Source organism: Ochotona curzoniae, unplaced genomic scaffold, assembly GCF_017591425.1.
Source record: "Ochotona curzoniae isolate NIBS_2020 unplaced genomic scaffold, NIBS_Ocur_1.0 contig_1976, whole genome shotgun sequence".
NCBI classification, from domain to species: domain Eukaryota; kingdom Metazoa; phylum Chordata; class Mammalia; order Lagomorpha; family Ochotonidae; genus Ochotona; species Ochotona curzoniae.
The window spans coordinates 1,102,164-1,129,294 of record NW_024465279.1 but is presented as its reverse complement, the minus strand read 5'-3'; the positions used below and the strand labels follow the sequence as shown (position 1 = coordinate 1,129,294).

At 51.4% G+C, this 27,131-nt stretch overlaps 1 protein-coding gene across 3 annotated transcripts; it reads right to left on the bottom strand.

The window, feature by feature from the left end:
• Window positions 1–1,052: 1,052 nt before the first annotated feature.
• On the bottom strand, window positions 1,053–27,131 carry ASH2L (ASH2 like, histone lysine methyltransferase complex subunit). Of its 3 annotated transcripts, XM_040970294.1 has the most exons (17): window positions 26,935–27,131; window positions 26,137–26,200; window positions 25,901–26,046; window positions 22,203–22,291; window positions 21,394–21,488; window positions 17,850–17,945; window positions 16,698–16,793; window positions 15,740–15,815; window positions 15,044–15,061; window positions 13,597–13,690; window positions 12,746–12,963; window positions 7,265–7,432; window positions 6,773–6,966; window positions 5,179–5,271; window positions 4,014–4,112; window positions 3,037–3,096; window positions 1,053–2,940 (listed from the first exon to the last, which is right to left on the bottom strand). In XM_040970294.1, exons 1-17 carry the CDS (start codon window positions 27,129–27,131, stop codon window positions 2,833–2,835), a joined length of 1,911 nt encoding a protein of 636 aa, XP_040826228.1. In that variant the 3' UTR covers window positions 1,053–2,832. The 3 variants fall into 3 exon arrangements, with proteins under 3 accessions (XP_040826228.1, XP_040826227.1, XP_040826230.1); XM_040970293.1 differs by lacking the exon at window positions 15,044–15,061; XM_040970296.1 differs by lacking the exons at window positions 4,014–4,112; window positions 15,044–15,061; window positions 26,935–27,131 and having other exon boundaries at window positions 26,137–26,560.

Sequence of the window (27,131 nt, the reverse complement as noted above, 5' to 3'; positions counted from 1 at the left end):
GCCAGGTGGCCTAGGCCCGTTCAGGATTTGCATTCAGAGGGCAGTGAGATGGGACTGTGTAAAGTGGGACGTCAGGATTCAAACTGGTCCAAGTCTAGGTACCAAGTTTCTAACTTTGAGGACAAGAAACACTTGTAAAATCTGCCCCCACCCTGCACTTACCTAATAATTAACTTAAACACTAGTAGCCTGCGGCGTAGGCTGGTCTCCAGTCCTCAAACACCAGAGTAAAGAATCTACTACCAGCAAACTTCAGGACGCACCTGTCGGAAAACCTTCTCTAATGCAAACTCTGGTTGATTGCAACTTCGTGTTAACGAAGTCCTGGCTGGACAAACGAGGGTATTTAGTTCCAACTAGCTTGTGAAAAGGAGACAAATGACTGGAGTCTAACTCAATTATTTACGGTCTGTTATCGCAGCAGCTTCATTTCACAAATCTGAGGCAGCTCTTGGACAGCTCAAAGGCAACTAACGGGCTCTCACAGATGCAAATAATCGCTCTAGGTGTTCCTGTGTCTCATGAGGAAGGGGGTGGTGGTGGCATGTGGCAGAGCCCACACCCCCGACAGCTGGGATCCGAGTACTGGTGACTCCTCTTCTAGCTAATGCACAGCCTTTGAGGCAGCCGTGGATGGCTGCGGCCCTTGGCTGTGCCACCAGTATGGGGGATCCCGACTTCCTGGTGCAGGGCTGTGTGGCTCACGGATGACTGTGATGGGCACCTGGGGCAACACCAGATGCGAGTGAGTGAACAATATTGTTTAAGGCAAAGTCAGCATCTGCATTGTTTGATGCCAATTAGCTGCCAACTTCTCTGCCTCAAGATGCTGAAATTTCCTACCGTTTTAAGAGATGAAGTGGCTGGGACTGGGGAGTGGGGGCCGACGTAGTAGCAAAGCCCCTTGCTGAGGATTGAGAAATTGTGCTGGAATGAGAGGCCTTTGTGAAAGGCACCGGCCAGCGGGAGGAGAGCTGCAACTTTCCGGCTCTGGGCGTCAGCTGTCTTTTGCACCATCAGGGCGCTAGCTTATTTATGAAGGACAGGCGCAATAGTGCTGGAAACACTGGTATTTATTAAGGTCCTAAAATTGTACAAGTCACACAGCTATTTATCATAACTTATTCTGTTTGTTTCTTTTTGGTAATGGCTAATGTAACAGTTGATCCAGAAGCTTCCGAGGGAGAGGGAGGTTGTCACAGAGTTTAGAGCTTGTGGCCACGGGCAGAGGGAAGAGGCCGGCTGCTTACACCGGCTCTGGCTTCCCCAGAACAGGCTGCGTGAATAAAAGGGCTTCCGACAACACCAGGCTGTGGGCTGCCTTCTCATTTGTCTGTGTGCCGGGGTCTTTGGCGTTTGTGGAGATTTCCCCACTTGAGTACTTTTTCAAGAGATTGAGAGTCTTGTCAGCGCTGACTGGATTACAGAAGCCGTTTCATGTGGGAGAGCAGATGGGGTGGACAGGCCCTTGCTGAGTCCCTCAGATAAACCTCAAAAGCAAACACACTCCCTCTCTTTCTTTCTTTTTTTTTTTTTAAACAAAAACATCATTCTGTGACCTCCAGTTAATGAAAGCTAATTGCACACAAACCCAATTCTGCAACTTGGGTGGAACGGGTATGCTCACAGGACAGACGGTTCCCCTGGCTTCACTGAACATCACCAGCCTCATGTTCTTGGAGTCCTTCCAACTGTGATCAGTTAACAACCTCCCACACCAAGGTATGCCCTTCAGGGCTGGCTCACACCAACTCCAAGATGCAAGGGGCAGCGGATAGCGGGCGGAGACCCACTGTGTGGGCTTCCTGCTAGGAGACCCAGTGGGTAGAGGCCAGTGTGCCAGTCACTGCTAAAGGATACAGTCAGGCCAATGAGAGGAACCCACCAGGGAGCTCCTGGGGGCAGAACACCCCGGGCCAGAGTGTCTAAGAAGGGCTGGGGAAACTGCACAAAGCCCCATGGGGGGCCATCCTTACACCCCTGCATGTTAGAAGTCTGAATGCTGCCCATCAGCTGTCAGCTGTGAGAGAGGAAGATACACAAGGTAGGGCAAGATCCTGCACATTGCAATGCCTTTGTTTGAAAAGCAGAGGGGAGGCTGCTAGCCCTTGGGAATTTTTGCTCGGCTTCTTCAGATGGCAACTTTCACAGGGCAGAAGGGGTATCTGACTTGGCCAAAGGAGAGGGGAGGCGGGGCAGGGACACAGGTGGCAGAGGGACTGAAACTCAGGCTGAGGCCTGTGACTCCTAGCTCATGCTGCCCACACTTGCGACCCTGTGGCCACAGAGCAAGGGACCTGCAGGGGACCCAGGCGCTGTACAGACATGAGAACGAGTTTATTAGGGAAGGGTACTGTGTTCAAGCTGCCGATGAGGGCCTTTCCCAGTTACAGTACTAGACACCTGGTAGTTCCAGAGGCTTGGATTTCAATTAATCCCGAAACCCAATGTACACCACGAGGGAACAGCTTCTAGATGGGCATGGAGGTCATGGCCACTGCTTTCGGCTGTCCTCAGAAACAGGTCCTCGGCCCGAGCCCAAAACCAGGTGGGATGGAGGCAATGTCCACACAAGACATGGCTTCAAGTCAGCGAGCTGCCTGGGTGGGCCGTTCACATCTCAACAAACAGGTGATGTGAGAGGGCCCGGCAGGCATGGGGCGGCCCGGCACCAGGTCCACAGGGAGCTTACCAGATCTTGGGGCTGGCGGCTGCTGGCTTCTGGCACGCACAGGAGGAGTGGTCACCGGAGGGGGAGGAGGTTAAGGCCATCCCCCGCAGGCCCACGCAGCCAGCTCTGCAGAGTCCCCGTCTGGCAGCAAGGAGGGCTGCTCAGGGTTCCCACGGGGGGCTCCGCCTCCCATCCACTTCGGTCTCCACATGATACAGGACATCAGCCAAGGTGTGCTCCACCACGGCGCCCCAGCCCATGTCGCTCATCTGCGGGAGGAAGGGGAGCGCGTCAGCCAAGTGAGCCCGGCTGGCCACAGGGAGGATGGGGCGCAGCGGCAGCAGGGGCGGGCCGGGGCTACTCACGGGGCGGTACGCCAGATCTTTCGGAGGATACTTGAAGCACGGCCCAAAGTTAATGGAAACCTGGCACAGAATTGATCCAATTAGACATGAAAAACCACAGAAGGACAGGAAAAAGGTTATCTGAAGTTCAGGCCTCGCTCATAGTGACATTCAAGGTCCCACGAGAAAGGCATACAGTGCTATTGCTGCAAGTGGCCAACAGCCTCGGGCCGGTGCTCATTTGTACCTAGAGACCAAGACTCTGTCACTGGTGCCTACTCACAGAAATTCTCAGAATAATATTTAGAAAAGAACAATCAATGGAAACAAGTTACGTGAACGTCACACACATCCCCTACCAATTAATGCACACCACGTGAAGCCTTCATAAAGCTCATGGGAACAGTGCCTCGGGAAGCAACTGTACCCGGAACTCCAGATTTACCAACACTAATTTTTAAAAGGATGTCTTCATTTGAGAATCAGAGTTGCAGAGAGCAGGAAGAGCGGCAGTCACAGCCAAGCCGGGCCAGGCTGAAGCCCAGAGCTTCATCTGGGTCTCTCGTGTGAGCGCCAGGGGTACCCTTCCATTGCTTTCCCAGGCTGTCAGCAGGGAACTGGATGGGAAGTGGAGCAACCAGGATACAAAACTGGCACTCATACGGGATGCTGGTCTTGCAGGTTGGTGGCTGCACCCACTATGCTGGCTCCAACTTCCACTTTCAATGAACTTTCCAAAGTAACCGTGTCCCGACTTTATACACTTCATCCAGGGTGGCTGGCATTCCCCACCAAATCCAAGGGGTGGATGGTGCATGCTAACGGAACCAATCGCATCCACTGTAAACATGCTACAATCCCCACGAGGCTCTGGCCCTAACAAATGCATTCCCCATGGCACCGTGAGTCTCTTCCAGTCCTGACTTGGCAAGTGACTCAGCAGCCCAGACACCTAGCTCCTGCAAGTTCTTGATTCACAGGTGAACCTGGATACGTACCGTGCAGCTCTTGTACAGTGAGATGGCTGGAAAGTAAACCCCCTCAAAGATGTCTTTGTAAGCCACACCTTGATTGGCACCATTTTTATAAAATATAATCTGAAACAAAAACCATGGTTGCACTTCAGATATGTCAACACAAAAGAACAAGCAAGCAAAAATCACCCACTTGAAGACAACTTTCCATGTGCCTCTGTGACAACACTGCATTCCAGGAATAACCCAATAGATGCTGCATATTGATGATATCTTTAATATAATTTTATTTGTTTTAAACGCAGAGGGAGGTCTTCCTTTCCCTGCATCATTTCTTTTAAATATTTATATTATTTCTATTTAGAAGTTAGAAAGGGGATGGTCCACGAGCCGGCTCATTCCCTCGATGCCTGCAGAGGCCAGCGGTGCTAGGCCAGTTAGAGCTGGGAGCCAGGCACTGACTCTGGCAGGAGCTACTCCTCAGGTCCTGTGCGATAGGCAGGTGGCCTGGAGCAGGCCCTCTGCTGCAAGGGATGCAGGTGGCCCAGGTCGTGACAGACCGCTGGGCCACACACCACCTCAGGCTCTCACATACCACTCCCCAGGAGACGGGACCTCGGTCCCAGTGCCACATGAGTGGCAGGAACTCAGTGGTGACCTGGCGGCCCTTTTGTGGCCTTTGCCCCTCTCCAGGGCACGACTGCTGCTTCCTCCCTGCAAGTTCTTTCAGGGTAGCCAGTCCTCTCTCATAAACACCCTGTCCGCTCCCGGCCACTCCACACCCATGCAGAGTATTCCGATAACACTCCCTGCCCTTTCCAACGGAAGCTATCTCCCCCTGCCCCCTGCCCTTGTTTGTATTCCTGGCTGTATCACCCCTTGACAGTGTTTTTTCCTGCACGCTTCTGTATGCCTGCCCACGGAGGTTGAAGAGGTTAACGGCCACATGCTGTCAGCTCAGAATTTTCCTCTCCCAGGCCCTCGCGGCTTGGGTATGGACAGATGGCTGCCACACACCCGGGCCAGGCAGGAGAGCAGGGTGCTGGAGGGAGCTGGGCACAAGGCCACTTTCTGTGGTGCTGCCTGCACTGGCCTTCCGAGTGCTGCTGGCGGGACATGTGTCCCACATGGTGTGCAGGAGGCCAGTGCAGGGACAGACAGGGACCCCCGAGCACAGAGCAACACTTACCTCACTGTGGGGGGTCTGCTTCAGGCTCTTCTCGGCTTTATCCACGAAGTCTTTTTCCTCAAAATACAAGTAACTCTTGAACTTGATCAAAGCCTTGAAAATTGAGGAGGAGTGGGGAAAGGCACATTGATACAGAAGCTACACCACCATGGCTAAGGGAGAGGGGAAGCTGGTCCCGGGCAAATAGTGCCGAGCCCTGTCTGCCCAGCACTTTCATTTGTGGCTGACTCTGCTGGACTCAGTGCCATGTGCTCCTTTGGAAGGGCCACACTCACGGCGCACTGCAGACAAAGCCCCCAGAGGGCAGACCTGTGTGGTCCTCAGTTTGCCATGCTCTCAGGAGAGAGGCTGGCCGATGGACTCATGCCTCTCCGGGTGGCTGTGCTGGAAGAGCAGATCCACCAAGCCTGAGATCTGTCCCACAGGGATGCTTCGGGGCCAGGTTCATGTCCCTCACCAGGTGGTCCCTGCACCATCCCTCCACAAGAATCAAGATACTGCGGTCCCTGCCTAAAGCACAACACACACCTCAGGGGGACCCAGCCCAGAGTAAATCTATACTCAGTCATTTGATTTCTACTTACAGGCACCAAAGAGATCCAAAGGAGAGTTTAACAAACAACACTGGAATAAGTGGATATTCTTATGGAAAAAAGTAAAACTTTGGGGTTTAAGGCTGGTGCCCAAAGGTGTTTTTTTTAAATTCGCAGAAATAAATATACTTATAAAAGCCCATCACACAGCAGCAAGTGCAGGCTCAGTCCAGCTGTGCTGTCGAGAGGTGGGACTCTGGGGGTGGCAAGGGGAGTCTGTGTTGTGGGCTGGAGCTGGATGGCTCCTCATGGTGGCTCAGGATGGAGAGGTCCCTGGATGGGCAGGTCGCTCTCTGCTTCCAGGCTCTTTGGCACACAAACTCTGCCACTGCCTGCTCACACCCTCATCAGACGCCAGCCCCATGGGATCACGGGGGTGGGACTGTGAGCCTCCCAAACCAAGCTGAAGTATTTTCTCCCTCGCAAGGAGCTTTGCTCTAGGGCTTCGTTCCAGTGACGAGCAGCTGACTCTGGCCCTCAGTCCCTTCACAGGACGGTGGATACACGCATGGCCCCTTCACACAATGAAATAGAACAGTACTACAGAATACAAAGGAACAAATCAGAGACATTCAACAGCATGGATAAGTCCCAAAAGCATTCTGCCCAACCGTTAGAACAGGTACAAGACTATCTGTCACATACATCTGTTTAAAGTTCAGGAACAGCAAGAAACTAAGATATGATGAGCAGAAAAATTCAAACACTGCTTGTCTCTGTGGGCTGGGGTGGGAAGCTGACCGGAAAGGGCTTGAGAAACCACCCTGGGGACGAGGGCGACACTCTGTCTCAGTAATGACCTAGGTCAGACAAGGGGACATGCACCTGGGGCAGGTGACCGATCAGCAGGAGAATCTAGGTGAGGGGTATTCAGGAACTGACTCTTTACATTCCTCATCTTTGTTGTAGCAGCTGAAACCTTTCCTGATCCAAGGTTGGGAGATAGTCAACTGTGGGTCACCACAGGATGCGCACCGGGCCACGGGAAGGACTCAACTCACCTTATCTTTGTACGTGTCGGGCAATGACTTGGCTGTGTCCGTGTCTTCGGGAAGGTTGATATAAAACCCCAGCACATCCCCCTGTCCGTAGCCCGAGGAGTAGTGTTTGCCGATGGACTGATGGAACTTGGTTCCCTTTTTGCTTCGCCAAGAATAGCTGAATTTATCATAACCTAAGGGAGCCTGAAGGTTGCCTGTCCCAATAAAGAGATACACAGGAAGTCGGAGGATTGCAGGACAACTCTGATTTGCCGAAGGAAAAACATTCTATCCCTTCTTAGGTATTTTTTAATGAATTCTGTAAAACTGCTTACAAACTACTTCTTGCAAGGAAAGATTGTAAGCATACTCTAGGAGCTACCAAGAGCCAGGCACCAGGGACCTTATTTGGCGCTGCACCCGATCCCCACCCCAGGTGTGAAGCCCTGGCTAGCCAGTCCATTGGCTGTTGGCCACTGCGATGCCCACCTCACTAAGGGGCCAGCTTCTTACCTAGCGGCTGAGACCAACCCAGCCTGGAAGCAGTGTCGGGCGGCATCTCATCCACAGTGATTTCGAAGTACCAGGCGCCCTTCCGCACTCCGTGAGAGGCTCGCACCATGGAGTAGCCCTTCTCTCCAACCACAGTCAGCCGGTCATCAGAGATCTTCAACTGGGGAGCTGCCATGAGGGTCACAACAGAAGACGCCTGTGACTCAGTGGGGGCCCCTGTGACAGCTGCCACCAAAAGCCCAACTCGTTACACTCCAGTGAAAATGCACAAAACACTCAGCAACAGTGCTGGGTTCAGGTGTCTGCAACAGCAGCTCAGGAACTTCTTTCTTTCCATTTCTACTTTATTTGAAAGGCAGAGAGATGCACACGGAGAGATCTTCCATCTGCTGGTTCACTCCCCAGATGCCATCACCAGCCAAGAATGTAATTCAAGGAGAGGCAAGGACTAGCTGTGACCCACCACCTGCTGCCTCCCGAGCGTGCATTAGTGGGAAATGACAGCAGGGGCAGAGCTGCAACTCACGGGCACATACGCACATATTCTAAGTGGCAAAAAAAAAATTTTAAGGTTTATTATTTTTATTGCAAAGTCGGATATACAGAGGGGAAGAGACAGAGAGGAAGATCTTCATCCAATGATTCACTCCCTAAGTGACCGCAACAGATGGAGCTGAGCAGATACAAAGTCAGTATCCAGGAACTTCTTCCAGGTCTCCCACGCGGGTGCAGGGTCCCAAGGCTTTGGGCCGTCCTCGACTGCTCTCCCAGGCCACAAGCAGACAGCTGGATGGGAAGTGAGGCGGCTGGGACTAGAACCAGTGCCCATACGGTATCCCGGCGCGTTCAAGGCAATGACTTTAGTTGCTAGCCCACTGTACTGGGCCCTCCAAGTGGCATTTTACCCGAGGCACATCAAAACGGCCTAATTTCAGACTCTAAGCCTCCTTGTATGCTCTTCTGTTTCTGTAAATGTCAACACATTACATCACATATGATCTTCAAAGTAAGCCGATTACCCCATTGCTGCTACTTCTTAACCGTGTTGGATTTGGAACATTATCCAGTGTTAATAGGATATGAAGTGGCTTACCTCCTCACAAAACACTTAGTTACAAAAGGGAAAAAGGGGCCCGACATGACGGCTCAATGGCTAAATCCTCACCTTGCAAGCAGCAGGATCCCATATGCATACCAATTCATGTCCCAGCAGCCCCGCTTTCCACGCAGCTCTCTGTTTATGGCCCGGGAAAGCAGTCGAGGACGGCCCAAAGCCTTGGGACCCTGCACCCATGTGGGAGACCTGGAAGAAGCTCCTGCGTTCTAGCTTCAGATCAGCTCAGCTTTGGCCACTGAAGCTGTTTCGGCAGTAAAGCAGCAGATGCAAAATCTGTTTCTAAATCTGATCTGCCTTTTCAATAAAAATAAATTAAAAGATAAATCTCCTCTTTTCAAAAAGGAGAGAAGTAACTATGGCGCACATCCCGACAGTTGGAGAAGCTCAGAAGCCGTCACAGTGGTGAAATGACCCAAGCAGCACCTCCAAGGGGACAGAGGAAAACCATGCGTGAGCATGCATGGTCAGCGTGTAGCAGAGCATCAGCTGCTGGCGCACCTGCCCAAGAGGCAGGACACAGCTCACAATGAACTCCAGGAGCCTGAACACAGAGCTGCTCAACAAGACAACTGTGTATGATTTTCTTTAAGAGCATCAAGGTTAGCAAGGTCGGATGCAGACTCAGGAAGACGTAGGAGCCCCAACAATGAGATGATGCAGCCGAACTCTTTCCCACATTAAGCTTCGTGGAAAGACCTCAGGGCAAACGGCAGCAATGAATGCTCACGTGCTGGCTTTGTAAGCACAGAGCTTCAAAAATTACCACCAAGTTCTTTGTGCCTTTTCAGTCAGTGTCCACTGAGTGTGGCCTGGACTTGGCGACACACCTCTGACACAAACAAGTTGAGGTGGGCAGTCCAGCTCAGAGAACAGGCCATAACAGGACACTGCCCATCCCAGCTGTCTCTCATTCCTTGCACGATGAGTCAGCAGACATGGAGGAGGATGAGCACGGGGGCCTGGCGTGTGAGTCACCTGGGCCACAGATCCTGCAGCTCCAGTCACTCCTGGCCACGGTGGTCAGAGGGGCTTGAGCACAACCTCCGGAGATCCCAAATAAGCCACTCCCATATTCCTTCTTGGTAAGGCAGAGATCATAAACACGTGTGGTTTACACTGCTAAGCATAAAGGCAATTGGGTATGCAGGGGTTTATAAGGAAAGATTTGAAGTTCTCCAAGGTGACAGGTCATCATGTTGGATAATGGTTTGGGAAGAAAAGTCTCACTTCCGGACCTGGCTTGGTGGCCTAGCAGCTAAAGTCCTCGTGTTGCATGCACTGGGATCCCATATGGGCACTGGTTCTATTCCCGATGGCCCTGCTTCCCATCCAGCTCTCTGCTTGTGGCCTGGGAAAGCAGTCGAGGATGGCCGAAAGCCTTGGGACCCTGCACCCATGTGGGAGACCTGGGAGAGGCTCCGGATAAAGTTGTGGTCACTTGGGGAGTGAATCATTGGATGAAGATCTTCCTCTCTGTCTCTCTTACTCTCTGCACATAAGCCTTTCCAATAAAAATAAAAACTTAAAAACAACAACAAAGCAAAATTCTCATTTCCTAACCCCTGAGATCACTTGCGTGGCCAATACCTACGACCCAAGTATGCTCAGCACCACCTAACATCCACCACTCCGCAGGGTCACCGCATCTCACACTGCCTAGCTGGGGGCAGGTGTTTGCCTTAGGGGTTAAACACTGCCGGGGACAGCCACATCGCAGACTGACTGCCTACTGGTCCAGGTCCAGCTTCCTGTGAAGGGATGCCCTGAACACATGGCATCAGGGCTCATGTACTTGGGCTCCTGCCCAAGAGATCTCAGAGATCTGAATCGAGCCCCAGTATCCTGACTTGGACCTGATCCACCTCCAGCTGGAGCAGGGACGAGAAATGAATCAGACGGGATACCATCTGCCCTGTCTCAGCCTATAGAAACAAACAAAATTAAAACAACACACATTAGCATGATAGCTTTTAGTGGAAATCCAAGAAATAATGGATTTACAAATACAAGGAATCTCTAGATCTGATTGGGTCTAATTTGATCTGATTCTGAGACTGTTCTTAGTGATACACATGAGGCAGAGTGACACGGAGAGGTAAAGAGAACTGTTTTAATCTCCCAGGGAAGTGGCATGGTGCCCAAGGGTTTGGACCAACCTCTGCCGACTTCTAGGTGCATCAGCAGGAAGCCCGAGCAGAAGCCGAGTGGCAGGCACTCCAGCATGGGACACTAGCGCCAAAAGCAGAAGCTTCTCTCTGCCACCATGCTGGTGCCAAGCAGGATATCTTAAACAACATGGAAATCTGAATACCGACCAGACATTACATAATTAACAGATTACTAAATTAGGGAAGTAAACAATACAACGGTATGTCTGACAATCTTTTAAGAGGGGCTGCAGTGCGGTGGCCTAACAGCTAAGGTCCTCGCCTTGAACGCACCGACATCCCATATGGGCGCGGGTTCTAGTCCACCTTGCTTCCATCCAGCTCTCTGCTTATGGCCTGGGAGGGCAGTGGATGATGGCCCAAAGCCTTGGGACCCTGCGTGGGAGACTCAGAGGAAGTTCCTGGCTCCTGGCTTCAGATCAGCGCAGCACCAGCCATTGAAGTCACTTGGGGAGTGAATCATCGGACAGAGGATCTTTCTATGTGTCTCTCCTCTCTGTACATCTGACTTTGCAATAAAAATAAACATTAAAAAAAATAATAATAAGAGGTGCTGCTGCCATGGCCTAGTTGGCTACACTCCAACTGCAGCACTGCCATTCCTCACGTGGGCATTAGTGTCCCAGCTGCTTGGCTTCTGATCCAGCTCCCCGTTTACGAGCTGGGAAAGCTTGGACCTCCACACCTACTTGGGAGACTACTGGTTCTTGGCTATCCCAGCTCCACCATTGTAGACATTTGGGATGTTAACCAAAGGTTGGAAAACTTGTTTCTCCTTCTCACTGTAGCTCTGTTTTTCAAATAAAAATAAAATCTTCAATAAACAATCAATCTTGGAGCCAGCACAGTGGTCCAGCACACTAATTCCCTGTCCTGTGGCACTGGCATTGCATATGGACACCAGTCCCAGTCTCTCCACTCTGATCCATCTCTCTGTGGTGGCCTGGGAGGGCAGTGGAGGATGATTCGAACCCTTGGGTCCCTGTAGCTAGGAGGGAGACCTGGAAGAAGCTGGGTGGCTCCCATGTTTGGATTGGCTTAGCTCTGGCCATTGCAGCCATTTGGATAGTGAATCAGCAGACAGAAGATCTCTCTCTAACTTTCCTTTTCTCTCTGTAAAAAGTCTGCTTTTCAAATAGAGATAAAGAAATCTTAAAAACAAAACAAAACAAAACAAAACAAAACTTTGCTGGAGTTATGGGAATTGACGGGTAGTAATGCAAGCTGCCTCAGAGGCCTATATCCCATTTAGGAGTGTCAGTTAAAACCCCAGCTAACTCCACTTCAGATCCAGCTTCTTGTAAATGTATCCAGGAAGGCAGCACACGATGGTCCAAGGCCCTGGGTTTCTGTGGAGACCCCGATGCAGTTCTGAGCTCCCAGTTATCACCTGGCACTGCCCCGGCTATTGTAGGCATTTCAGGGAGTGAATTGCTGTACGGAGAATCTTTCAAATAAAACAATAATTTTAAAAAGCTCATGGAAAAATATAGTCAAAAGTAAGATTACTTAAAAAATTGGGGAGCATAGTGGCTCACATTCTTGCTCCCCTGCCTCTGAATTCCTGCTTACGCGCACCCTGGGAGGTGGCAGAGAATGAGCCAAGCGCCAGGGTCCTTGCCGCATTGGGAGGCCCAGCCTGGGCTTCACGCACCAACTTCCCCGTGGCCCAAGCCAGCTGTTGAGGGCATCTGGAGAGTGATCAGTGGATGGAAGATCTCTCTCCCCTGGTCTCTCCCTTTGAAATGCGACAGGAGTTTTGGTAACTGTATTGTGGTTGAATAGGAGCTATCCTCAAGAGAAGTTCTATTAGTTTTACTGTATGCTTAAAATCAGTTCAGGGGCCAGTGCTGTTTATCAATATGTGGGTTAAGCTCCATCTGCAGCACCAGCATTCCATAGGGGCAGTTCGCAGCCTTGCAGCTCCCCTCTGATCCAGCTCCCTTCTAATGCACCTTGTAAAGAAGCAGTAGATAGCCAATTGTAAATCTGCCTTTCAAATATAAAGAACAAAAACAACAAACAAAAACACGTGCACGCACCCAAACACACAGGCTAGTATCTACAGGAGACAACTCCTGCACATTCTGGGTTAATCTGTTATGGAAGACCAGGATGTATATTCAATTCTAGATCCAACCATGCTGCTGACAGCAGAGCAGCACAGGTCCATACACTCACCAATACCTTACATACCTCGATCATGGAGGGCTAACAAAACTCGCTCATACAAGCAGGCTCTATAGAGGTCTCCAGGAATAGGCTTTCCTGCCCAGCAGTCAAGTTCAAGCTTCTCGGGGTCAGGGGCGTGGGGGTCAGGCTCAGCTAAGATGTACCGATAACCATCTTTATTAAACGGGTGCTCCAAGGGATAGCCGTGGGGGGGAAGGCGCTGAGCAGAAAACAAAGGGTCACTGTGGAAAGGAAAAAGGACAATCAGGACACTATAAAGCCCTGCCCCCGCTTTTGCTAGAAGCTGACTCATTGGGTTTCCTGCTTACACATAAGCAAAGGCAAAGAAAATGCTTTCCATGCTACAGAGGCCCCATGCTGCCCTCTGCAGGTGTAACAGGGAATGACAAGGAACAGCTTCCTTGGGCAAGGAGGGTTTTGGTCTGCAGGGAGACATGGAGTCCTTGGGGCAGGGGCTGCTCGCTCCAGGGCCTTCAGCATGCACTGAGGTCTGCAGAATCGAGCCAGTGCTTCATATTAGGTTATCGCAGATGGGACAAGGGGCCCGTGGGTGGTCTCTGCTCGTGTCCACAGAGGCAGGAGATACAGCAGGACTGGCACTCTCAGAGGTGTCAGTCTGCTAGTGGGTCTGCCAGTGGGAGGGGAGCAAGCAGAGTGGTGGGGCAGAAAGCTGAGCTCAAGCCCTGGCTTCCTTCCCTCCCCTGGCGTCTAGAAGCATTCTCCAGAGGCTGCTGCTCCAAGGTCTCTTTCTAGAGCTACCTTGTCTAAAGGGCTCAAAGCTAGGGGAGGAGGGAAGAAGCATCTTTTAAACCCCAATTCCCTAAGGCTTTTCGCAGGGCCAGACCCCTCCCCACCTGCGGGCCTTCTTGGTGGTCCCAGTGGTGCCTCCATCCTGCTGTTTGCGCTTAGCTCCTCGTCCTTTTCCGCTGCTGCCCGCTGCGATGCCCCCTTTGAAGAGAAGGTGGCACAGCATCATCAGTGGGTGAGAACAGAGCCCCTCGGGGGGAGCACAGTCCACGTGCATTTGTGTGGCATCGCGGGAGCACCCCCTGCCTCAAAGCAGGTGGGATTCCACTCCGGATGTGACGGGGCCCCCCGCCGAGCGTCTCCGGCCAGAGGCTCAGCTACAGCCCTGCGGATCGTCCTGTCCCGGCTGCACCCCTCCTTTCTCAATCACAGCTGCTAGTACAAGGTAGGGATGTGACACAAATGCATCTTCGTTCGCTCAGACTGCCAAACACCCACAGCTAAAACGAACACAGGCAGCTGTGTGGAACTTGCTTAGACCGACCCCGCCAACGCTCACTGGCTGGAGCTACGTGGCGAGTCTGCACACAGAGCTACAGAGCCCGCGGAAGCACGTGACTCGAGTACGGAACAAGACAAAGGTACATCCAACGTGGGTAAACAGAAAGAACTCTAAAGGTGTTTCTCTCCAGTGCTGTTGGACACCCGTCCTAGCTGGACGGGATTGAAGAAGGAAGGTTTGAAGTTTAGAAAGCCGCGGGCAGGGCCGCACTCACTCATCGATACCATCTGGATCGGTACCGTGCTGAGGCATGACATTTAGTTAAGACTGATTTGGCGTGGGAATTCAGAGAACGTAGTAGCAACAGGGAAGTCACATTTCATACAGAGAAATTTAAGCTTCGCCTTGTGGCCACAGGGAGCCCTCCCCTGTGTGGTTTTCAATGAGGTACGTTGCAATTTTGGTCCAGGTCTACTGGTTTCTCTCAAATAGTTCTGTTTTTCCCCCTTCCAGAAAATGTCCCTGAACTGCAGGAAAACACCTTTGTAGAAACCACTGCATAGAGTAGTACGTCTCGATTAGGGGCAAGCTTGGGGAGTGTCAGCAGTGTTGCTGCAACGAAACGGATCCAAACATGGAGGCGATCATATTCTGCATACCCAGGGCCAGCTGAGCGCAGAAGCTCCTTGTACAAACACATCACATGTTAGCCCTACTCCTCAGAGGTGGCTTAAGCCATTGCACCGTAAGCATCTCTCTAGTTTTGAGTTCGTGATAAAAGCACGGCTACATCTTCGTTATTGCCATTTAATTCTATCTGAAAGCAACACTGAGGTGACCGCTGGCCGGGTTAGGCAGAATATGACAACATATAAGCCTTTAACTGCTAACAGTAAACCGGAACTACTGCTTCAGAAGTGCTGCTGCCACCATTTCCACAATGCTTAAAATGACTCGGTTTTAGCTTCTACCACAACGCAGCAAGAAGCATTTTCCAAAGCACAAAAATACTTAAGTCTGAGAGGCTGAAAGAAGACAGAGGAGGAATGCACCTCCCAAAATGGCTCCACCTGGAAGAACAGAAGTGGCACCATGTATTGGTCAGGCTTTAACAACCACAGGGGAGGAACATGGCGTGGCGAGACGAGCCACAGTCAGCTGCTCCCGCCCGCCCAAGGACCCCCAACAGCCGGGAGCAGCAGACCTCTAAGGTGCTGCCACCCCGACAAGCTAGGGATGCCACGAGCCAGAGGAACAGAAGGCTCGCCCTTTCAAGTCTCACCACGTCACCATCCCCCCCCACCCACTGATGGGCTCCCAGAGAAACAGATGCTCACACCTGAGGTGAGCAAGTGCAGGTGTCAGGGCACGAGCAACTGGGAGACGGACACAGGAAGTCGGTCAGTCATGTGAGCATTGAATGATGGGAAGACAGTGGAGAGTGACTGACTTGTTCTGAACTAAGCAAGGAGGATACACAGGGGGAATCTGAATGCACAGTGGGTCTAACCTTAACACTGCACCTTGTTTCACAATAAACCTGCCTCACTCAAGATCAAACAAACAAAAAGTTCTCCCGCATTTCCATCCGTCAAAGACCTCAACAGTTCCTCAAAGTTGGCTTACAGACTTTAAAGCTCTGTAGCAAATATCAAGGATAAGGGTCAATCCTAAGCAAGCCCAAGTTTTGGTCCACTTGTAGGTAGCAGCTTCCAAGTGTCTGAGCAAGCAGACGCTGTGACACTCACCGTTCAGGTTCCCGCTGGCGGACACAGCGCTGCTTTGCTTCTGGTTGTCATAGGCCGGGCCAATGTTACTAAGATCCTGGCAGGAGAAAGATGTCATTAAAAAGGGAGCCTATGGAAGCATGGCCATCTGGCAATGCTCAGAAACCAAGGGGAATTCTCACAGAATGAGAATGGAATCCAAGGACCCAAGCAGTCAATGCTCACGGGGTCCCAGACCCGCACGCTGCAGAGGCCAAGGATGAGGGCTGCAGCCAGTCAAGGATGGTGGGCAACAAACAGGAACGGACCACTCAACCTGAAGAGGACACCTGAGCTCCCCTCCACAGGAAGCCAGCTCTCCCTGTCCTCACCCCCCCCCCAAAGGGGGGGCCAGCTCTCAGTTTCTGAGAGACAGAGATGGGGATCTCCAGGAGGAAGTCTCCAACGATCCAAGCTTGCCGAGGAAACACTTAAACGCACAGCTGCAAGACTGGACCATGTGAGTGGCCAAGCGTGGTCCCACCAAATGGGAGCTCTTCTTCCTGTTAGGCCAGAAGTAGGACGCAGACTCTTCCACAACAAAGAATGCAGCTAAGGGCAAAATGTGTGCCTGGAAATGAGCTGGCATTGTCTTATGTGTTACAGATGAGGAAATTAAAGCTACAAATCAGAACAATGATTTGCACAGGTTTGGGACATTCAGGGCAGGGGTGAGGGATGTTTGGTTCCTTGAAACCATTTGGTCTGGCTGTACTAAGGTAACTGAAGGAGGGACTCAAAATGCAGACGATAACTGTGTCTGGCCTGTGAGGGATGCTAGAAATTACAACAGCTCCTAACAGACAAACCCTTTCTTCATCTTAGGTTTAGGGGAAGGACCAGACGTGAAACCAAAACTCCAGGCTCCTACACACGGTGACAGCCACTAACTGGGAGTCCCCGTGGGTAAAAGACCACCAGACAAGGCACATGAACATACCTGATCCAAAAGCCCAAATTTGGGGTAATCTTCTTCAGGGTCCTTACTCCCCGGGTCAGGGTGTTCTTTTACCAGAAACACATCTCTTTCTTTACTCTAAAACAGAAACCTCTTTTCAGATTGAGAGTTCATAGTTACAGGCACACAATGGGTGACTATCACTAACTACAATGGGGAGTTCCCACACAGTGCTGTTTTTCCCCAAGGAGAAAACTTCCACGTAACCATCAGCCAGTCCAAGACGCAGAGACCTTGGGGAGCACCCAGGGCCTTCACAGTCCTCCCTACCCCACCCTGAAGAGATGACAGCACTGGGACCACCTTCTTCCTCAGCTGCTCAAATTCTAAGAGTTCTTTTTCATAACCAAAAAAAACCAGTCTCTAATTTCAGTGCAAAATCATATTTCTAAACATGCAGTAGACAGAGGCTTCATCGTCTAAAATCATTGTTGTGATACTTACTTTCAAAGTCAGATCGAAAGAAAGGAGAGACAAAGAGAGACAAGAGATCTTCCATCCACCGATTCACTCCCCCAGATGACCCTAACAGCCAGAGCTGGGCCAGCCTGAAGGCAAAAGCCAAGTGCTTCATCCAGATCTCCCATTTGGGTGCAGGGGCCAGAGCACTTGGGTCATTTTCCAATGCTTTACAGAGGCCATCAGCAGGGAGCTGGCTCTGAAGTGGAACAGCAGGACAGGAAGCATGTGAAGCATGTGATTTAGCATGTGAAAAACAGTAAGTTTGGGCCCGGTTCATGTCCCAGCTGCTCAACTTCCCATCCAGCTCTTGTTCTGTGGCCTGGGAAAGCAGCAGAGGATGGCCCAAGGCCTTGGGACTCTGCACCCGCATGAGAGACCCAGAAGAAGCTCCTGGCTTTTGATCCGCTCAGCTCCGGCCATCGAGGACACTTGGGCAGTGAGCCAGTGGATGAAGATCCTTCTCTCTTCTCTGTAAATCTGCCTTGCCAAAAAACAACAACAACGAGTATGTTTGCAATTAATTAAATACGACACTCATAAATTTAATATTATGTTATTCTCATTTTCCTGGACATCACATTATTATTTCCAAGTAAGATGAAATAGCATTTAACTGCTGCAAATGACACTGGCTTTCTAAACGTCAGTTCTAATGAACTGCAGTCTACTTACCATGGTCTTCACAATGTTATTGGGCCAAGTCATTTTCCCAGGTCTCTGTCTGGTTGTCATGCACTCCCAGTATTTATCAATAAATGGTATAATATCCTAATTTTGAAAATAGAAGACATGAAATCACTTATAAGTGCTTTCAAAGTTACACTCAAAGAAAACAGCAATATTTTCTAAGACCTTGTAATACTAAAAAGAAAAACCATGTTTAGTCTTTGAATTGCTTGATGGCATACAAATAATGGCTACAGTATGGGACTTTCAAACAAGTCTACACATAAAAGCAAACAAACAAGTCCACAGGCTTATGACTGAGTTGGAATGGAAAGTGGCTGTCAACCGGAAGCCAACTCCCAAATTCTCTCCCGAGCTGGTCTCCACCTGCTGGAGAGCCCTCTGCCTGGGCCTCTCTGCAGGCAGCCTGCCCTGTGACTGAGGTGGATCTTCCCTCAGCAATGCGCTCTGCACATTTCCTTTCCTGTTCTTCACCCCTATCAGTTAACATGAAAGCCAGGGTTGGGGGCAGGCTGAGCAGGGCTTGTCTACAGCACCCACCAGCAAGAGTTGGGACTTGGGGGTGGTTGGGTTGGGCAGGGCGCCATCATGCGATGGCAAAGGCCAAGCTGGGGGACAGGATATGACAGGATAGGTCAGAGCAACCACTGGCACATGCAAACCTGTGGCTAGGAGCAGGCCCGGTGGAGGGGCTGGGCTGAGATTCCCACTGGGGAGCCTGAGAACTAGAACGGGGGCAGCGAAGTGGGATGGACATGGCTGCAGCATCCCTCAGCATGGGTGTGGAGCGAGTCTGGGGTGTGTCAGACTGGGCTAGGCTCCTGCACTCACTGGTGCTCCTGAGAGTCAGAGTGGGCGTAGGATGAGCTGGGCTAGGTCTCAGCACCCACTGAGCCATGCGAGAGCTGGGTCTGGGTCTGGGCCAGGTGGGACTGGGCTGTAGCACCCAATAGTATGAGCCAGAATGGGTGTGCGATGGTCAGGCAAGGTTGCTATAACTGCCAGGAAGTGGCAGTAAGTGGTAAATATGGCTAGGCCAAGAATCCACCAGTGTGTGAGATCTGGCACTGGAAGGTAACCCGATAGAGCTTGAAGAACGCCTCTGTCAGGACACAGTCCCTGCACATGAGCACAAGAACCAACTAAGAGCAAGTTACAGTACCTGCCGACACATGTGTGAATGAGGTCTGGTGTAGGCCAGGCTGGGCCAGTTCATAACACCCACTGGCAGATCTGAGAACCTGGATGGGTGCAGGACAGGCCAGGTTGGGCCCCATCAGCCAGTTCACACTAACTGGGCTGAGCATCAGACAGGGGTAGGTCTGGCAGAGTGAGGCTGCAACAGCCAGCAGCAAATGCTGTGGTGAGGCAGCCATGCCAGAGCTGCAGCACCCCAACAGCACTCATAAGACTCTGTGTCAGGGGGGACAAGCATGGTAGGGGGCTGTGGGGGCTCCAAATGGGCCATTGCTCCCACTGGTAGGGCGGGAAGTGGGACCTGGGGCAAACCAGGCTGAGCAGGGATATAATATCAACTGGTCTGCAGGTGAGCCGAGTTGTAGGGGAAGAGTCAGGCTGGGCTAAGCAACAATACCCACTGGTGCATGCCGAGTGTGTGTGGACAAGATAGCGCTGGGACACAGCATCCATTGGTTGCATATGGAACGGGGCTGGGGACAGAAGTGATGGCACGACTACAACCGTCACTATGTGTGCTGGCTGATGTGGGCGATGGACTGGTCTGGACCTCGCACTGGCTGGCATACACAGCAGTCAGGACTGGGACCACCTCAACTGGACCACAGACTCAAAACTCCAAACACGTTGAAAAAAAAAAATCACAGGATTTGTACTTCAACTTGACCTTTTCTTATTGCATAACAGAACGGGAAGGTACACTGTCCACAATGCAGTCTCAAAGTTTCGGAGAAAACAGACATGTGGGCCTGGCGACTAGTTCTTGCCTTGCACATGCTGGGATCCCACACGGGCGTGAGTTTTGCTCCACTTCCCATCAAGCTCCCTGCCTGTGGCCTGAGAAAGCAGTCAAGGAAGGACCAAAGTTTTGCGACCCTGTGCCCAGGTGGGAGACCCGAAAGAGGCTCCTGGCTCCAGACTGGTTTAGCTCCATCTGTTGTGGTCACTTGGGGAGTGAACCAGTGGACAGAAGACAATTTGCTTTCCCAAGAAAAATAAATCTTTTGAAAAGAATACAGATATGGGAAATTAAATGACATATACCAAAATGCTAGCTACTGATGAGACTAGGTGACAAATAAATGGACATTTACTACAGAAACGAAGTTTTCCCATTAGGTGTAAGAATTTTCAGAGCAGTAATTTTGCTGGAAGAAAATAAGAAAACTGTGGCATTTAATCACAACACTCCTTTAGTTATGGCACTTTTTTAAAAAAATTATTTTTATTAAAAGGCAGATTTCTTTTCATTTATTATTTTAGGTTACGGCACTTTTAACACAGGAAACAAGGCGAGCTTTCTGCTGAGGTCCTGGCTTATAAGATTAGATACAAAATTCTGTGCGCAAGGATCTTGACAAGCCAATCCAGACACTACCTGGCTTCTGACAGACTGGTGAGGCTTTTTCAAATTCTACAGCATTACAATCAATCTGCAACAGTATGTGTGGAAGGCTAGAAGCTAGGACTGGCAAGGAAGCTCTGGCCGAGAGAGGGACAGGACTTTCACAGGCAGGTGGACTGGCAGGAGGAACGCATCCTAGACCCTACTGCGCAGGCCATCAGGCTGAAACTCACTCTGCATGTTTGTCACATGCGCCAAGACTCAACAACTGGCTGGTAATCTACTTCTGAGCCTTGACTGTACTCACTTTGCTTTTCAGTTTAACAAATAAAGGATCATTCTTGATAAAAATCAAGTGGCCTCCTTTCTCCCTTGCAAAGACTGACAGGGATCTAAAGATCACAAAACAGGTTGAGCAGGTTCATCTCAGATCTGATTACTGTGGGGTAACTCTGTTACTGTTTTTTTTAACATTTACTTACTTGAGAGGCAGAGTGACAGAGACTGTGAGAAAGATATCTTGCACCTGTTTTTTCTCTCCCAGACGGCTTTAACAGCCAGTGGCTGGGATCAGTCAAGCTCAAGAACCAGGACTGCCGTCTGGGTCTCCCACATGGGTAGCAGCAGTTCAAGTGCGTGGGTCATCGCCGCTGTGTTTCCAGGCACAGCAGCAGGGAGCTGGGCTAGAAGGGGAGTAACAGGGACTCCAACCAGCACTTGGGTAGGAGGTGTTGGTGTTGCAACCAACTATAACCCACCGCGCCACAAAGCTGGCTTCTCTGTTTTCTTTTGTAAAGCCAGCCAAAACTATTGAACCGTCCACCCCCTGACAACGAAGGTGAGCACAGGACAGGAAATTGGCAAACCTTGTAAGGCAAGAGTAACACATTCACTACCCTACAGTCCTACAGCCCTAAACCCTGGGGGGAAGTACTTGTTCAATGGGATTCTCCAGCACAACTGCAAATGCATCTGTTCCATCTCTACCTTATCTTTGGAGAACATAGTTTTTGGGTGCTCATCCTGTGTTCGGGACTGCCAGGTGAGGTTGGCCAAAGCGCTAAGGCACATTTCCTTCAAGTCTACCAAAAACAAAATAGAAGAGAAGGTTTCTGTCACCAAAGGGACATTCAGAGCAACAGTCCACAGAATAACTGCAGTGTAGTCATTGTCCGATGTGAAACGGGCAGGGGCGATTGAGACCCAAAACCCACTGCAGTTCTGGCAGCTTCTAGGCAACCCATCTCCTGCTTCTGTAAGCCCACTTCCCTTTTTACCCAGTAGTCATTTTTAAAGTTTTGTTAATTTTATTTAAATATATATATTTTTTTCGGGCCTGGTGTAGTAGCCTAGCAGTGAAAGTTCTTGCATTGCATGCGCTTGGGGCACTGGTTCGTGTCCCAGCTGCTCCACTTCCCTTCCAGTTCCCTGTTTGTGGCCTGGAAAAGCAGTCAAGGATGGCCCAAATCTGACATTCCAATAAAATAAATCTTTCTTAAAAGGTTAACCATATATAAAATGTTTTACATATTTCCCTCCTCTGGCCTTGAAGCCCCCTCCCATCCACACACACACTAAGAGAGAGGGAGGTCTTTGACCTGGGTGACAAGCAGCCAAGGATCTGTGCCAGCACCTCCTACCTCCCAGGGTGCATGTCAGCAGGAAGCTGGTGCCGAAGCAGGGCAGCTGAGACTTGAACCAAGCACATGAGATGCCAGCACCCCAACAGGCAACTTGAGCTGCTTGCACCCAATGCCCAACCCGGCAATCATTTTCGAACGCTAAGTTGTTCTTACTTGCTTGTTTCCGGAGGAAATAGGTATTCCCACTGTGATGGCAAACATTGCAATGAAAACTGTAGTTGGTCATGAAAGGCAGACAGGATCTGTGGAAAAGTAGAACTGTACAAATCAGTCAGCTTTTTTTTAAGATTTAATCTTTAATTTTCTAAATTTATTCAAAGGCAGAGTTACAGCAAGAGAAGAGGGAGGGAGAAGGGTAAAATCAGAGGCAGAGAGGGATAGAAGGGTGGGGAGACAGCGACATTTTCCACCCACTGATTCACTCCCGAAACGGCCAGGCCAGAGCCAAACGCCAGGCGCCTTTTCCAGGTTTCCCACATGGCTGCTGGAGCCCAAGCACTTGGGCCATCTTCCACTGCTTTCTCAGACCCATTAACAGGGACCTGGATCAGAAGTAGAGCGGCTGGAACTTGAACCAGCACCCATATGGGATGCTGGCACTGCAGGCAGAGGCTCAACTTGGCTATTGCACAACAATGGCCTCAATGAACTGACTGAGACATCAACCAACAGTGCTGGGGTCCGTGTGATGGATGTGGAAGACAGGAAGGTGTGAAGAGTATCGTTCTATTGCAGGCAAGGCCGCAAGGAACTTCCCGCTGTGTGGCAAGGCCCGGCAGATGTCTCTACAACACCTGAATGCAGCTCTGCCTCCCTTTGCATGGACACCGGACAACCCCACTGAGAATTCTGTAATCTATTTAGGCATTGCCTGCCTCTGCGGAGTTACTGTTTAATATCAATAGGAACTTAGAAGCTAATGTTGCTGGTGCCGTTTTTAGCCAAAGAGCTATTATCGCTTTTAGGGCTGTATCCTGTGGCAATATGCTAATCAAGGGTGCTAACTCCCCTTTTGATCCTATGCTAATCAAGGGTGCTCTGTCTTCAGGTGTAGTGGAATCTATTCTTTCCCTCTTTCTTTGATCTTTTAGGTCCCTTCCTTCCTTGACTGTCTCAAGACCTAGCTGTAAAGTAATTGTGGTAGGAATGTGCTACTGACTGATATGCATCATCTATTGAAAACCTTTTCCTAGCCAGGCGCCAGGCACCAGGTGGTTAACATCCTAGCCTTAGGTGAAACAAATGGCAGAGTTATCTTTAGAAACACCCACTTGACCATGACATAAAAAGTCTGAGCCAGAGTTTGACTGATTTTGTATAAATAAAGCGGACAGCTTTTGTGCGTGGTCCATTATGATGATGAAGAGTTACTAGTGGCCCGTCTCTTTCTTTCTCTCTTTCTTTGCGCCTCATCCACGCACCCTTCGCGAGTTCCGAACTCAGCTGGAGCTGGACTCCGGCACAACAGGAAGCTGCTCCCCTCTGTGAAACTCAAATACTTAACATACCTTTAATCTCAAAATGTCATTAAACCAAAAGATGGACTACATTTTCACAAACAGCTGGAATTTTCTGCCAGCAAAAATTAGTAAGATGTAGCTATCCAGAGGACCAAACTGAGCACGGGGAAGGCTCTCACAGGCACCTTGTCCCAGGGTGTCATCCTTACCGGGCATCAGGAAGGCTCTCACAGGCACCTTGTCCCAGGGTGTCATCCTTACCAGGCATCAGGAAGGCTCTCACAGGCACCTTGTCCCAGGGTGTCATCCTCACCGGGCATCGGGAAGGCTCTCACAGGCACCTTGTCCCAGGGTGTCATCCTTACCGGGCATCGGGAAGGCTGTCATTGGCACCTTGTCCCAGTGTGTCATCCTTACCGGGCATCGGGAAGGCTCTCACAGGCACCCTGTCCCAGGGTGTCATCCTTACCGGGCATCAGGAAGGCTCTCACAGGCACCCTGTCCCAGTGTGTCATCCTTACTGAGCACCGGGAAGGCTCTCATGTCCCAGTGAGTGTGTCAACCTTACTGAGCGTCTGTGAAGAAGCCTGCCAGGCCAGCTGCAGAGACCAGGCAGCCCGAGACATGGCTCTCCAAGGTGCCAATAATGCTGAAACGCACAGAGGAGATGTAGGAAAGCCAGAGGGGTGAGCCATCACCCAAGATGACACCAGCGAGAGGCAAAAGCAGCACCTGCCCATTTCCAGGTGATCTGAGTCCAGGGGAGAGCAAAGGACTTAAGGAGGAACATGCCCCAATAGGAACTGGGGCTTTCATCCAGACACAGCTTACAAACAGGACACGGAAAGGTCAAGGGGTTTTGTGGACGACTGTGCTATGTGCACATGGGGATCTCACCAAAGGCACCCAAACTCAGAGCTGTGCTGAACCCCCTCCTGTTCTCCCGGCAGGCTATTTCCCAGCCTGTCCACCCCAGCAGTCTTCTGTCCTTTTAACGGTTATTTATTTATTTATTTTTAAAGATTTTTAAATTTTTATTGGAAAGGAGAGGAGAGAGAAAGAGGAAGATCTTCCATCCGCTGATCCACTCACCAAGTGGCCGCAACAGCTGGAGTTGCACCGACCTGAAGCCAGGATCCTGGAGCCTCATCTAGGTCTCCCACACAGGTGCAGGGTCCGGTTTGGGCCCTCTCCGGGACAGGCAAGTACATTCTTACCTTTAGGTTCCTGCGCTGGTCAGTCTAGATTAGCTAGGGAAGTTCTCTGCACATTCAAACGTTTTTTTTCCAACCAAGATCAATTTCTCAGCACTGACTTTCTTTTTGAAACTCTTCCTCAAGGGTTACCAGACATGTGCTAACTGAACTATTAGCATTTCTAAAACCCTCTAATTAACCAGGAAGCACATAACAAAGGGAAGCAGTTACAGCAGCCTGAGGGGCGGGCTTCCCTGCAGCTTTCTGAAATGGTGCCCTGGGGATGTAGCAGAGGACAGCCCCAGTGCACCCTGCCTCCGTTGGAGGAGAAAAAGCTCCTGGCTTTCAGTGAAGGGCCCAGGCATAGTGGCCAGCGAGGGAGTGAAACAGATGGAAGCTCCTGTGCAACTTCACCTTTCGAATCAATCTTTCAAAAAAAAAAATATTTCCTTACTACCCATTCCAGTGTAACAGGGTCATATTCAGAGATGGTCTTTGCTGCTAATTCCAAGTACACCACAGCCTGCCTGTAGTACAGCTATTCCCACAGGGAGCTAGTGTTTGCACCTGCCAGCCGTCGGACAATTTGCTGGAACAAGCAAACAGGTCTTCGTCTTATCAGGATGTTAAGTCAGTCACCAGAAAAGGCTCTTAACTCGAGACAGGTCTGGGAGCCTCATTTCTGTCCAGGGCCATCTGGATATTGCTGACAAAAGGATCAACTTCGGAATTCATCAGCTGGCCCCGGCGCAATGGCTTGGAGGCTAAATCCTCGCCTTGCACACACTGGTTCGTGTTCCAGCTGCTCCACTTCCCATCCAGCTCCCTGCTCAAGACTGGGAGAGCAGCAGAGGACGGCCCAAAGCCTTGGGACCCTGCACCCGCATGGAGGAAGCTCCTAGCTCCCGACTTCAGACCAGCCCAGCTGCAGCTACTATAGCCATTTAGGAAGTGGACCAGCAGATGGAAGATCTCTTTGTAAAACCTGCCTTTCCAATAAAAACACATCTTTAAAAAAAAAAAAAAAAAAAAACACTCTGCCATGGTCGTACTCAATTTCAAATGCCGCCTGCAGTTGTTGCTCCAACACTAAGCACTAACTTCTGCTGGCATACTTCCGAGGGCTGAGCACCCGGAGGTCTATTTTCTGCCAGAATCTTACAAGGTCGCCCGAACAAAACAAAGGAGCACTCACGAAGTGTCGATGCCGAAGGTGTCAGCCGTGAACCACTTGCTGCAGATCCCACACTGGAGCTCCACCTCTCCCAGCTGCCGGCAGTTCTCCTCGTCCACGGAGCCCGCCTGGGTATCCATCACCTCGGAGGGATCCCCGGCAGCCTCCTGCGGCGGCGGGGGCCATCAGAGAAGCCGAGTCAGTGCCCTGCCTGGCACCGCCGTGCCAGGCATCCAGAGGGGAGGGAAAATACTCACTAGTGTGTCTTTGCCATTCGCCGATTCCGACTCTAAGCCCCCGCTCACGTCCAAGTTGGCCTCCCTGATGAGGAAAACACAAGACCAAGAATTTGCAAGACAAAGCAGCCTCCAAGCGCCAACCCCCCATGCTGCTGAACTAAATTTCTTTTTTTTAAAGCTAAGTCTGTTTGCACAGTGGATGCTCAAGGTACTAAAGCAAGACCTATGCAACCAGAAGACACCCCCACGGGGACGCTCAAAGGGGCTCCCCAAGTGCAGTCTCCCTTGGCCCAGGAGGAGAGCGCCACAAACATGCCACCGGCTGCCCAGGGCTCACGGGGGCGGGGTGGGTGGGTGACACAGCCTCCTCGCAGCTCCCTTCCTCCAACAGCATGCAACCTGCTGCACCGGGCTCTTAAGGCAAGGGGGTAGGGGTGGGAGGGACAGTCTCTCGCACTTTCCTTCCTCCACTAGCACGCAATCTGCTGCCCCGGGCTCTCGGGGGTGGGGGTGTGGGGACAGCCTTCCCGCGGCTCCCTTCCTCCACCCGCTGCCCAGGGCTCGGAGGGGTGGACAGCCTCCCCCGCGGCTCCCTTCCTCCACCTTCCCCGCCCGGGGACTCCGGGTGCTGCGGCCACCCCGTGACAGACTCCCAGGGACCGGGGCGTGCACACCGGCCGGCGCCGGGAACGGTGCAGCATGGAGGCACGACCGCGGGAGGACGGCCGTTGGCCGCCGCCGTTCTCGGGTCCGAGGGCGCCCGAGACGGGGTCGGTCCTGCCTTCCCGCCCTGCGCGGCCGCGCGGGCCGCCTCACCCGCTCTCGGCCTCCCCGGCGCTCGGCTCCACGGCAGGAGCGGCCGAAGGCCCCTCTGCAGCCGGGGCGGCCACCGCCGGCGCCCCGGCCGCCCCCGGCTTCGTCTCCCCGTCCTCTGCCGCCGGGGCATTCGCAGGCGCCGCGGGGCCCGGGCCGGAACCCGCTCCCGGGCTAGGTCCGCTTCCCGCCGCCGCCAT

Coding starts and splice junctions, on each gene's coding strand:
- ASH2L (XM_040970294.1), bottom strand. CDS start 27,131: ATGGCGGCGGCGGGAAGCGGACCTAGCCCGGGAGCGGGTTCCGGCCCG. Junction 26,201..26,934: donor GCCGGGGAGGCCGAGAGCGG/GTGAGGCGGCCC, acceptor TTTCCTCATCAG/GGAGGCCAACTTGGACGTGA. Junction 3,097..4,013: donor CACTGTACAAGAGCTGCACG/GTACGTATCCAG, acceptor ATTCTGTGCCAG/GTTTCCATTAACTTTGGGCC.